At 42.7% G+C, this 13,285-nt stretch overlaps 1 protein-coding gene across 3 annotated transcripts in view; it reads left to right on the top strand.

Annotated features, from left to right (window-relative positions):
- Positions 1-13,285, top strand: part of SLC28A3 (solute carrier family 28 member 3) — a 97,147-nt gene that overhangs the window by 19,574 nt on the left and 64,288 nt on the right. The window contains exon 2 of one of the 3 annotated variants that reach the window (XM_023196409.2): positions 11,831-11,935. In XM_023196409.2, coding sequence (XP_023052177.1) covers positions 11,876-11,935 — 60 coding nt within the window. In that variant the 5' untranslated portion in view covers positions 11,831-11,875. Of the gene's footprint in view, positions 1-11,730; positions 11,936-13,285 lie in introns of those variants that run through there. The other 2 variants (XM_023196408.2, XM_023196410.2) reach the window with 2 other exon arrangements.

The following is a 13,285-nucleotide window of genomic DNA, read 5'->3' as shown; positions in this document are numbered from 1 at the left end:
GAATAGGATTTACCTGGAATGATTTGTTTTGATAATTTTTCAATCATGCTAATGAATGCTAACAAGGCAAATAAGTAAAACTAAAATTAACAGGAAAACATATAAACTGAGGTTTTCTTACATAGGTTTACACAGTTTGGTGTATTTGTGATTGTGACTGTTACATTACATATGTAGGACATAGTCCTTTTCTGTTTATAATTTTTTTTTTTTTTTTTGGAGATAGAGTCTTGCTCTGTCACCCAGGCTGGAGTATAGTAGCTCAATCTCAGCTCACTGCAAACTCCACCTCTCAAGTTCAAGCGATTCTCCTGCCTCAGCCTCCCAAGTAGCTGGGATTATAGGCGCTCATCATCACGACTGGCTAATTTTTGTATTTTTAGCAGAGACAGGGTTTCACCATGTTGGCCAGGCTGGCCTTGAACTCCTGACCTCAAGTGATCAGCCCACCTTGGCCTCCTAAAGTGCTGGGATTACAGGAGTGATCCACCATGCCCGGCCTATAAATTGTTTTTAGTGCAGTAGATGGAATAGAATTCAATATCAGTATTTCCCTGTGTTCCCAAGTTATACTTCAACTTACAGATGTTTTACCATGTAGTTTAAGAGCCAAGACACCTCAAGCTTCCACTGGCATATGAAATAATTGAGTAGACAAGAGTGAGGCTTAAAATATGTAAACTTAAGATGCAATTTGAAACATTTACTTTTAGACTTACAGCAAATGTTAAGGACAACTTACATTTGAGATATATATTTGGGGTTCATACCTAAGTTCTTTTTTTTTTTTTTAATAATCTCAGACATTGACAATCTTTAAATTTAATGTCACTAATAATTACTTAGCATTTTTATAATTCTGACCCAATAACTTGACCTAATAATGACAAATCTCATTGTTGTGTCAATAAATAAGAAGAAACCCCTAAATACGAAAAAATCTTAATCCTAATAATTTTAATCCTCATCAATAGCAGAATTAAATGTCTAAACCTTAATCTTCATACTAAAATCTTAATAAACTAATAATCTTAATAAACTTTTTTTTTTTTTTTTTTGGAGACAGAGTCTCACTCTGTCACCCAGGCTGCAGTGCAGTGGTGCGATCTTTTTGGCTCACTGCAACCTCCACTTTCCAGGTTCAAGCAATCATTGTACCTAAGCCACCGGGGCAGCTGGGATTGCAGGAGACTGCCACCATGCCCTGCTAATTTTTTTCTTTCTTTTTTTTTTTTCTTTCTTTTTTTTTTTTTAGTAGAGACAGGGTTTCACCATGTTGGCCAGACTGGTCTCAAACTCCTGGCCTCAAGTGATCTGCCCCCCTCGGCCTCCCAAAGTGCTGGGATTACAGGTGTCAGCCACCACATCTGGCCATAATCTTAATAAATTTAATCATCTTAATATACCAAAACTTTTAATCCTTATCAATAGCAGAAGTGTGTGTGTGGTTAAATAAATCCACCTCAACTCTGAACTGAAATAGCAACATTTTGGCCGGGTGCAGTGGCTCACGCCGGTAATTCCAGCACTTTGGGAGGCTGAAGCAGGCAGATCATGAGGTCAGGAGTTCAAGACCAGCCTGGCCAACATAGTGAAACTCCGTCTCTACTAAAAATACAAAAATTTAGCCAGGCATGGTGGCAGGTGCCTGTAATCCCAGCTACTCGGGAGGCTGAGGCAGGAGAATCGCTTGAACCAGGAGACAGAGGTTGCAGTGAGCCAAGATCATGCCATTGCACTCCAGCCTGGGCAAGAAGAGTGAAATTAGGTCTCAAAAATAAATAAATAAATAAATAATAACAATAAAGGTATAAAAAATAAATGAAAAACAATAAATAAATAAATAAATAATCGTACACCTCTGTAGGGCACTTACCATGGATGGCACTTACAGGACTAGGGTCTAGGTGAGTCAGTGAGTTAGCGGTGAGTTAATGTTAAGGCTTAGGGCATTACTGTTCAATAATGTAGACTTTATATAAACATTGTACACTTAGGTTACACCAAATTTATTTAAAAATTTTCTTTATTCAATAATAAATTAATCTTAGCTCACCATAACATTTTTTTTGAGACAGAGTCTCGCTCTGTCACCTAGGTTGGAGTACAGTTGTGCAATCTCGGTTCACTACAATCTCCACCTCCCGGGTTCAAGCGATTCTCGGGCCTCAGCCTCCCGGGTAGCTGGAACTACAGACGCACACCACCACGTCTGGCTGATTTTTGCACTTTTAGGCAGTTTCACCCTCCTGGCCAGGCTGGTATATCCTGACCTCAAGTGATCCACCCACCTCGGCCTCCCAAAGTTGCCAGGATTACAGGCATGAGCCACCGTGTCGGGTTTACCATATTTTTTTACTACACCTTTTCTATGTTTAGATACATTTAAATACACAAATACTTAACATTTTGTTATAATTGCCTACAGTATTCAGTACAGTAACTTGCTGTACACGTTTGTAGTCTAGGGGCAATGGACTATACCATATAACCTAGGTGTGTTGTAGGCTATACCATCTGGATTTGTGTAGATACACTCTGTGATGTTTGCACAATGACAAAATTGCCTAAGGATACATTTCTCAGAATATATCCCCATTGTTAAGTAACACATGACTGTGTTATTAAAAAAGATTCTCATCTCTGGAAATCTTCCAGACTCAAGAATGCACTTCCTGGAAGATTCTTGTTTATCCATTAGTTGTATGTTGCCATTACTGTAACCCATATCAATGTTTGTTCTTTGCTCCTTTAGTTAACCTCATTCAACCACATGTAATGGTAACATACTTACCCTACTAAACACTGACAGAGCCATAGAGGCTCAACTCAAGGTTTTCAAAAAACTGGCTACTGACAGGTATCCCACAGACACGTGAGTGTATGGATGCTGTCTTAGTCTGTTTTCTGCCGTCATAACAGAATACTAAATAGTGGGTAATTTATAAAAAACAAGTAAGCCGGGCATGGTGGCTCACGCCTGTAATCCCAACATTTTGGGAGGCCAAGGCAGACAGATCACTTGAAGTCAGAAGTTCAAGATCAGCCTGGCCAATATGGTGAAACCCCATCTCTACCAAAAATACAAAAATTAGCCAGGTGTGGTAGCAGACACCTATAATCCCAGCTACTTAGGAGGCTAAAGCAGGAGGATCCCTTGAACCCGGGAGGCAGAGTTCGCAGTGAGCCAAGATTGTCCCACTGTATTCGAACCTGGGCAACAAGAGTGAAACTCCGTCTCAAAAAAAAAACAAAAAGACAAAAAACAAGTTTATTTAGCTCACAGTTCTGGAGACTGGGAAGTCCAAGGCAACTGGAGAGGGCCTTTGTGCCTCTGAGCTGAGATGCAGTGATCTCAGCTCACTGCACCATAACATGGTGGAAAAGCAAGTGAGCACAGGACAGAGAACGAAATTCAGGAGAAACTCATCCTTTTTATCAGGAACCCACTCCTCAGACAACCACATTAATCCATTTATGAGGGCAGAGCTGTCATGGCCTAATCACCTCTTAAAGATCCTACCTCTTTATACTGTCACATCAGTGATAAAGATTCTAACATATGGACTTTGGGGGACATATTCAATCCACAGCAGATGCTTACGACATGATGCTAGACACTCTCCTTGTGGCACCTCAGTTTATCCTCCTGGCAGACCCATGAGATAGCTGTAAACACAAACCTCATTTTTCAGGCAGCAGTAGATGATTTCAGAGGTTACTGGTAACTAGCTCAAGTTTGCAGCTAGTGAGTGTAAAAGCAAAGCCTGACTTGGAAGCTGATCTGAGTTCAGAGCCTGCACTTTTTTTTTTTTTTTTTTTTCTGAGATGGAGTTTTGCTCTGTCGCTCAGGCTGGAGTGCAGTGGTGTAATCTCGGCTCACTGCAAGCTCCACCTCCCGGGTTCAAGCGATTCTCCTGCTTCAGCCTCCCAAGTAGCTGTGACTACAGGTGTGAGCCACCATGCCCGGCCTGAACCTGCACTCTTAACAGCTATGTTATATTCATCTAAAACAAGCCCACAGATTATTCTTGACCAGGCCAGGAGTAGGGTGAGCTAGGCAAGGTGTTTATGATGCAAAATTTAAGGAGGAATTTACTTTCAGGTGCCAATCCTGCACTTGGCCTAGAGAGTGCCCCCTTAAATTTTGCACCCTGGGCTCTTTACTTACCTTCCCCTGGTCCTAGTGTTGGCTCTTGGAGAGAGCTGACCAGTGCAAACTTGTGCTCCCTAGAAACTCCTTTTTGAACTCACACATATTTACTGGGACATATGGGAATGGAGGGATTTCAATTTTCTTCCTTTGTGTACCTTTGGTCAATGAACCTTCAGCCTTGAGCTGACGCTATTCCAAGCACTACGCTAAGCACTGGGAGACAGCTGAGACTAACATGGGTAAAATTCCTGCCCTTCTATAGCTTTCAGTTCTAAGCATTCATTTCCGGTGGAATCAATATGGCAGCCCAACACTAGTGCCTGCGCAGGAGTCCCCTCACCTAAGCACTGGCACACTTTTGGGGGATTTCAAAGTGCACAGATGGATTAAACTCTGTTTTCCTGACAACCCCATATTATTAGGCTTTTACCATTTTATTAGTTTTTTTTGCATATACTTTGCTTGTGGTTTGCCTCACTAATGGAGTGAGCATATTGGGATATTAATTCAGTTGTGCTTACCCTACGTTTCATTTCTTTCCAGAACTGGGCTCTTGATAAGACTAGGTTTCAGAGGCATGGACTCAAATTATGGCTTTACCACTTATGAGTTGTGTTGCTAGAAAAGTCACTTTATCTCCCTGAGCTTCATGTGTTTCATCTGTGAAATGGGGATATTTTTTTTTTTTTTTTTTTTTGAGACGGAGTCTCGCTCTGTCACGCAGGCTGGAGTGCTGTGGCTGGATCTCAGCTCACTGCAAGCTCCGCCTCCCGGGTTCATGCCATTCTCCTGCCTCAGCCTCCCGGGTAGCTGGGACTACAGGCGCCGCCACCTCGCCCGGCTAGTTTTTTGTAGTTTTTAGTAGAGACGGGGTTTCACCGTGTTAGCCAGGATGGTCTCGATCTCCTGACCTGGTGATCCGCCCGTCTCGGCCTCCCAAAGTGCTGGGATTACAGGCTTGAGCCACCGTGCCCGGCCGAAATGGGGATATTAATACCTCACGTGAAGACTTGTTGTGAGGATGAAATGGAAACAATGTAAGTGCCTTAAAGGTATGTTGCAGCATTCAACAGTCACTAGTTCTCTTCCCTTCTTTAATAGTCTATCTTTTTTTTTTTTTTTTTTTTAGACAGAGTGTTGCTCTGTCGCCCAGGCTGGAGTGCAGTGGTGTGATCTCAGCTCACTGCAACCTCCACCTCCTGGGTTCAAGACATTCTGCAACCATGCTCCTGGGTTCAAGCTATTCTCCTGCCTCAGCCTCCTGAGTAAATGGGATTACAGGTGCCCACTACCACGTCCAGCTAGTTTTTTGTATTTTTAGTAGAGACAGTGTTTCACCATGTTGGCCAGGCTGGTCTTGAACTCCTTACCTCAAGTAATCCACCCACCTCAACCTCCCAAAATGCTGGGATTATAGACATGACCCACTGTGTCCCGCCCTTCCCAAGATTCTCACTAAAGTGATACAGACAGCAAAATCATCCTTTAATTGCAGACAGGTATGACCCATGTGGCAGATTCTATGGCCAGTCTTTGGCTGGGTTAAGTGCTCTGGCTGGCCGTTCCTAGTACCTGGTATATAGTGTAAATGTCAGGGGAAGAAACCTAACTGCAAGGAGAATTTTGTTGAAAAACAAATCCTGAAGCATTTCCTATGTCAAATACACATTTTCATCGCTTTCCTTTTTCCCCTCTTGGATGATCTGAACAATTGACAGTTAATTAGATTAAGCCTTGTAAACCTCCCAGGATTACATTTTTATTATTAACATTAACATTATTTGATTTATTTAACTACTTCAAGTTGTACAGACAAAAGTTAATCTGCACTACATGAAATGTTCTTCAGGGAGGAAGACAGCAGGAGTCTATAATACATAACACATCATGCTCAAAATAGGACAAGCGTTATACACAATTTAAAAAATTTTTCACTTGACTCCTTTTGGAAATACCATCAAGAGTGACTTCACTATGGAACTGCATCTATTGCCATGTAATTACTTTTTTTTCCTTTCACATTTTAGTAAAAATGGAGGGCTTTTATGTTTTGGTTTTCTTTAATGAGCTTGTGTATAGATAGTCCATAAGTTCACAAATCTTTATAAGCTGAGTTTTAGAGAACAGAATGGCATATAGGAATTATTTGACTGAAAAGTCTAGTGACTTGGTTGCTACACAATGGCTTCAAAGTTTAAAATTGAGTTTGAGTGACAATGTGATGAAAATAATTCTGAGGAGTTAAGAGACAGATTTTTAGTTCTTGGTACAAGCTATTTCTCACAAATAATGACTCTGCACGACTGGGGAATTGTTTAAAATGCAGGCTTGTAAAACTGAAAAGGCCTTTCACCTCATTTTCTGATCACAATTTCTATTTTCTAATTGGACAAAATGAACCATAGCTTCTACCAAGGTATTACCACTTTAAATGATAGCCCCATAAATCAAACTAATTCTGGTGCTGCAAGGAGTCAGAATTTTTATCGGTTCTGAAACCTCTTTAAAGATAGGCTTCAGAAACATACAATTTTAAATGACAAGTTCTCTGGATATGACCACTGTTTTGGCATTTTAGTATCATGGTTGTATATACAATTTACTCTAATGAGGTGTCAATTTTTCCTGCTGGCAGGTACAGTTGGAGGATGGATGAGGGAGGTCACTGTATCTTTTAATCGTGACTGTATGTTTTAATCCACACTGTCTAGTACTGTGGCTTGCACAATGATATGCTCCCAAACGTTGTTGCATTCTTTTCACATTTTGTCTGTAGCCAAGGAGAAGAAAACACATCGTTGCATTTTTAAAAGTTCCTAAAGCAGTATCTGCAAGACTGTCAGACACTGGAGTCACGTTTCTGCAATTAGAAGCTTTAAATGATAGGATGAAGATTTCTGTCTTTTGCTCCAGAAAGTAAGGATCGTCCATAACCTTCAACTAGATTGAGTCTTGAGTTGGTGAAGGTTTTAATATCAGGTTGCACCAACTGGTTTCTTCCAACTAACAATTTCTCAAGGAAAGTTTCCCAGATATTTGCTGTCTATTTATCTGTACTCCTCTTGCTCCCTTCCACTTGGATTTTTTTTTTCCCCCTTTGGTAACACAATGACTACTAATTATGGCACACTGCAATGATGGGGAAGAACTAATGAAAATCCTCAAGTCTCATCAATAAGAAGCACTAAAGAGCTAAATCATAAAATTTGGGTGATGCTGAATTATGTGTCAGGCACATAATATTCCCTGCATATATTAACTCATTTTATCATCTCAGCAGTGTTTCTAAATGGGTATGTCGGTGAAAAGAGTTGAACTCTGTTAAATATTTGAAGATATTTATTCTAAGCCAAATATGAGTGACCATGGCCCATGACACAACCCTTGGGAAGCCCTGAAAACACGTGCCCAAGGCGGTCAGGGCACAGCCTGGTTTTATACATTTTAAAGAGGCATGAGACGTCAAATACATTTAAGAAATACATTGGCTTGGTCCAGAAAGGCAGGACAACTCAAAGCAAGGGGAGGAGGGAGTTGGGCTTCCAGGCTATAGGTGAATTTAAACATTTTCCGGTTGACAATTGGTTGAGTTTGTCTAAAGACCTGGGATTAATAGAAAGGGAAGATTCAAGTTAAGATAAAGATTGTGGAAACCAAAGTTCTTTTGAAGTTTTATAGTGGCTGCCCTTAGAGACAAAGGATGACAATCTTTTCTTTTCAAAATATGGCAAAGAAACATGTTTTAGGGTAAAATATTTTTATTTTCTTCCTTGTCTCATAATGTTCTGCCAGAGTCAGGTTGGAAAGCAAGTCATGATATATAGGGTTAAATAAAACCCATCTGGGCTCACGCCTGTAATCCCAGCACTTTGGGAGGCCAAGGCAGGTGGATCACTTGAGGTCAGGAGTTCAAGACCAGCCTAGCCAACATGGTGAAACTTTGTTTCTACTAAAAATGTAAAAATTAGCCGGGCATGGTGGCATATGCCTGTAGTCCCAGCTACTTGGGAAGCTGAGACAGGAGAATCGCTTGAACCCGGAAGTCGGAGGTTGCAGTGAGTTGAGATCTGCCACTGTACTCCAGCCTGGGTGACAGAGGAAGACTCTGTCTGAATAAAAAACAAAAAAAAACCCATCTCATGAGAATTTATGATTTGTAGGGCATGACTCCCCAGACCCCTTAGATAGTAATTTGAGCAAGATAAAAAAAAAAAATAAGAGCTTAGTCCTCAGGTGCTATTATCATCATTTTATGGAAGAAGAATCTGAGATACAGAGAACAAAGTTACTTGCCCAAATTCCCATGGCCAGTAAGTCTTCCCACCTCAGCCTCCCAAGTAGCTGGAACTACAGGCACGCACCACTACACCTGGCTAATTGTTGTATTTTTTGTAGAGACAGGGTCTCCCTACATTGCCCAGACTGATCTCAAACTCCTGGGCTCAAGCGATTCTCCTGCCTTGGCCTCCCAAAGTGCTGGGATTACAGGCATCAGCCAGGTAGTGGATATTTTGTCTTTGAGCCGTGCGGTATTCGTCACATCTACTCAATTCTGGCTTTATGGGATGATAGTAGCCTTAGACAATACATAAATCAATGGCCATGTTTCTGTTCTGACAAAACTTTATTTACAGACACTGAATTTGAATTTCATATAACTCTAATGTGTCATGAAATATTCTTCCTTTTAATTTTTTTCAACCCTTTAAAAATCTGAAACCCATTCTTAGCTCTTGGGCCATATAAAAACACCAGAAGGCTAGGTGTGACCCTCAAGCTGTGGTTGACTACAGTTATGAGGTAGAGTCCAGGATTTGAACCCAGAGCACAGGTTCCTGCAAGCCTTTAATCATTATGTATACACTGTACAGTCTGTATCATGATAACAAGAAAAGAAAAATAACTCGCACAGTCTGAGTTGTGTGAGATACACAAAATCTATCAGACCCAGAGAGACTGGGCCTCAGTCACTGATAAAGAGAAAACAAAAATAACTCACACGGTCCCAGCTATGTGAGCAATGCAAAATCTATCAGGCCCAGAGAGACAGAAGGTTGGACTTTAGTCACCACCCAACCCGGTGCCCAGGGGCAATTTTTTTTTTTTTTTTTTTTTTTGAGATGGCATCTCGCTCTGTCACCCAGGCAGGAGTGCAGTGGCGTGATCTCGCCTCACCACAACCTCTGCGTCCCGGGTTCAAGCATTTCTCCTGCCTCAGCCTCCCGAGTAGCTGGGACTACAGGCATGTGCCACCATGCCTGGCTAATTTTTGTAGTTTTTAGTAGAGACGGGGTTTCACTATGTTGGCCAGGCTGGTCTCAAGTTCCTGACCTCATGATCCGCCCGCCTGGGCCTCCCAAAGTGCTGGGATTACAAGCGAGAGCCACCGCACCCAGCCAGGGGCAATTGTTTTAAAGGCATTTTGTTTCTGACTGGCTGCCTTTCTGTTCCTAGAATGTGTGATACAAATAACAATGTATAGCCAATCAATAACTTATGCTATTTTAATGTAAATAATTGGTAAACAACTTAGAAACTCCTTCTTTTCCTTTAAAATTCACTTGTGGCCAGGCACAGTGCCTGTAATCCCAGCACTTTTGGAAGCCAACGCAGGTGGGAAGATTGCTTGAGCCCAGGAGTTGAAGACAAGTCTGGGCAACATAGTGAGACCCCCATCTCTACCAAAAAAAAAAAAATTTAGCCATGGGCCGTGGCACATGTCTGTAGTCCCAGCTACTCGGGAGGCTGAGATAGGAGGATAGCTTCAGCCCAGGAGGTCAAGGCTGCAGTGAGCCATGATTATGCCACTGCACTCCAGCCTGGGCAACAGGACACACACACGCAGAAGAATCTACTTGTAACTGCTACTAAGTGTATATTCAGAGCAACTTGAATGTGTGCTCCCAAGTTGCAATCTCAAACTTAGCCCAAATAAACTCTATCCTTACATTAAGTTTGTCTCAGGTTTTTCCTTTAGGTTAACAATAATAAAAGTAAATCATCTGTTTATAGAAAACTCAGTAGCATTTAAGGGAGAAACAAAACACCAACTTGCCATAAAATTAACAACCAAGAAATAACCACTCGTAATACTCGGTATTTTCTTACTTTTTCTTTTCTTGTTTTTTTTTTTCTTTTTTTTGACAGGGTCTCACTCTGTCACCCAGATGGGAGTGCAGTGGTGGTGCGTTTTCAGTTCACTGCAATCTGTGTCTCCTGGGTTCAAGCGATTCTCCTGCCTCAGCCTCCCGAGTAGCTGGGACTACAGGTGTGCGTTATCACTCCTGGCTAATTTTTGTATTTTTAGTAAAGATGGAGTTTTGCCATGTTGGCCAGGCTGGTCTCGAACTCCTGGCCTAAAGGGATCCACCTGCCTCGGGCTCCCAAAGTGCTGGGATTGATTACAGGCGTGAGCCACTACACTAGGCCCTTTCCATTCTTTTGTCCACAGTTTTGCAGTATTTTAAATTGTACTGGGGGGAAAATCCCTATTTTAAAAGACTTCTATAGCTAATATTTTTATAAAGCAAAGTGAATTGCTTTATGAAAACAAAGCACTTCTATTGACTTTTGGTAAGTGAATAGTTGGTCACCTTTCATTTACTTGTCACATATCTGCATTTCTGTAAGCTGGATTTTTGAAAGCAGCCCAGTCTGAAGCAGGGATGTAATAAAAGGTTTCAGAATGAACCAAACTTGAATTTGAATTCTCACTATCCCTTTATTAGCTGAATGACACTAAACCAATTGTTAACTTTTCTGTACTTCAGTATAGAATTTGGAGTTGTTCTGAAGAGCCAAGACCCTTACTAACCTACCTATCTGTCTATGTATCTATCTATCCATCCATCCCTGGTATACAGTAGGTGATCACCGAGGGCGGCATGACCTTATGTCCTATATTCGCCCACCCTCCACCCCACCACCACTCCTAGTCTTTAACACCACCCACAGGAAAACAGAGGATTTCACTAAAGACTATAGAGAACATGTCCTTTTCTGGCTGGGCACGGTGGCTCATGCCTATAATCCCAGCACTTTAGGAGGTCAAGGCAGGTGGATCACTTTAGGTCAGGAGTTCGAGACCAGCCTGGCCAACATGGTGAAACCCTGTCTCTACTAAAAATACAAAAGTCAGCCAGGTGTGGTGGCACGCAGCTGTAATCCCAGCTACTTGGGAGGCTGAGGCAGGAGAATTGCTTGAACCTGGGAGGCAGAGGTTGCAGTGAACTGAGATTGCGTCACTGCACTCCAGCCTGGGCAACAGATCAAGACTCCATTTAAAAAAAGAAGAAGAAGAAGAAGAAGAAGAAGAAAGGAAGGAAGGAAGGAGGGAAGGAGGGAGGGAGGGAGGAAAGGCAAGGGAAGGGAAGGGAAGGGAAGGGAAGGGAAAGGGTCCTTTTCTGTTTTGTGCACCACAAGAGTTTTCTCCCCAGGAGTGCAAATAGGATGCCAAAAATGAGGATAAAGGAAAAGATTAATAAAGTGGGCGGGCCAGCACTAGATGCCTCCACCCCGCCAACCCGCCCGCCTCTCTGCCCCACCCCAACCAGGTGTCAGCCCTAGTCATTCAGGAGGTTATTGCAGAAGTTTCCAAACTGAAGCAAGCAGTGCCAAAGTCCCTATAACAGCAGGTGGCTTTCTGACATCAGCAGAGACTGGTGCTTTTTCCAGGTACAAAGGACCTCCAGAGCAGAGCCAGCCAGCAGCAAAAACAGCATGGAGCTGAGGAGTACAGCAGCCCCCAGAGCTGAGGGCTACAGCAACACGGGTTTCCAGGTGAGCAGCGCTTTCCTCTTATGTTTAAGGCCAAGTCAGTGGAAATGCTGCCCTTTCCTTAGCGCCTTGGCAAGTTTCTTACCTAAGCAGGGAGATTATCAGGACAGTAAGACTTTTAACAGCACACTTTAAGCCCATTATTTTTTTTTCTTGGACTCTTCTGGGTTGACAAACCTGAAAAGTCTCTTTTAATCGATGTGTTGTGATCCCTATGGTCACTTAGAAACAAGATAGCCTTCTTCTCCTGCCTTTTTTCCCTTCTGCCTCACAGCAAGGGTACATTATTTATCTTCAGGCACCTTTCCAAAGAACTGGTGAGAAGGGAAGAATGGGGGAATTTAGATCCTGGCTGGGGTAGTGCTTCAGGGTTCCTTTTACTCAAGCCAAGTCCGGGAGCCCCTGTCAGATGGCCCAGGTACCTGCCCCAGAGCAGCTGGATTACGCAAATCAGTCTCACTTCGTCAACCAAAACTCACTGAGTGATTAATGCTGCTCAGCCCAAGGCTAGGTGCCCGCAGAGACCCAGAAGGAGACCTGTCGGAAACACCTGGGATGGGGATTTCCAGGGCTGTTTTTAGGTGTGGTTCCTTTCCTGAGCTGACACTCAGCATGGGCACTCTGGAGAAGATGGGAAGCCTGCACGAGCAAGTGTGAACAATCCCTCGGGCTTTATGGTCTGCTAGATGGGCAAAAGGAAACTTTGAGGTGCTAACCAAGAAAGGAAAGAGAGAAGTAAAAAGGACTTGGACAGGAGTCCGGACTCCAGCACCCACAAGTTCCTGTAACTTCCCAGAGCCCCAGGTTGATCGTCTGTCCCATGGTCACAGTGATGCTCATCTCCATGAGTAGGCATTGGGTTACCACTTACAGGTCACAAGTGTAGGAGAGGAAACAATTTCCTCTACCCTTTTAGGCTGAGTGCCTGAGGCCTGCGAATTAAACTGACATAAAACAGATTAGCAGGAGAAAAGGCACGCAAATTTTATTCATATTTAAAATCTCACATGTGGCCGGCAACAGGGCCTCATGCCTGTAATTCTAGCACTTTGGGAGGCTGAGGCAGGCTGATCATTTGAGGTCAGGAATTTGAGACCAGCCTGGCCAACATAGTGAAACCCTATCTCTACTGAAAATACAAAAATTAGCTGGTTGTGGTGGCACACGCCTGTAGTCCCAGCTACTCGGGAGGCTGAGGCAGGAGAATTGCTTGAACTTGGGAGGTGGAGGTTGCAGTGAGCCTAGATCGTGCCACTGCACTCCAGCCTGGGCAACAGAGGGAGACTCAGTCTCAAAAAAATAACATAACATAACATAACATAACATAACATAACATAACATAACATAACATAA

The sequence above is a fragment of the Piliocolobus tephrosceles genome, chromosome 14 (genome assembly GCF_002776525.5).
Source record: "Piliocolobus tephrosceles isolate RC106 chromosome 14, ASM277652v3, whole genome shotgun sequence".
Lineage (NCBI taxonomy): Eukaryota > Metazoa > Chordata > Mammalia > Primates > Cercopithecidae > Piliocolobus > Piliocolobus tephrosceles.
Note: the sequence above shows the minus strand (reverse complement) of the source record. Positions and strands in the feature narration are given on the sequence as shown.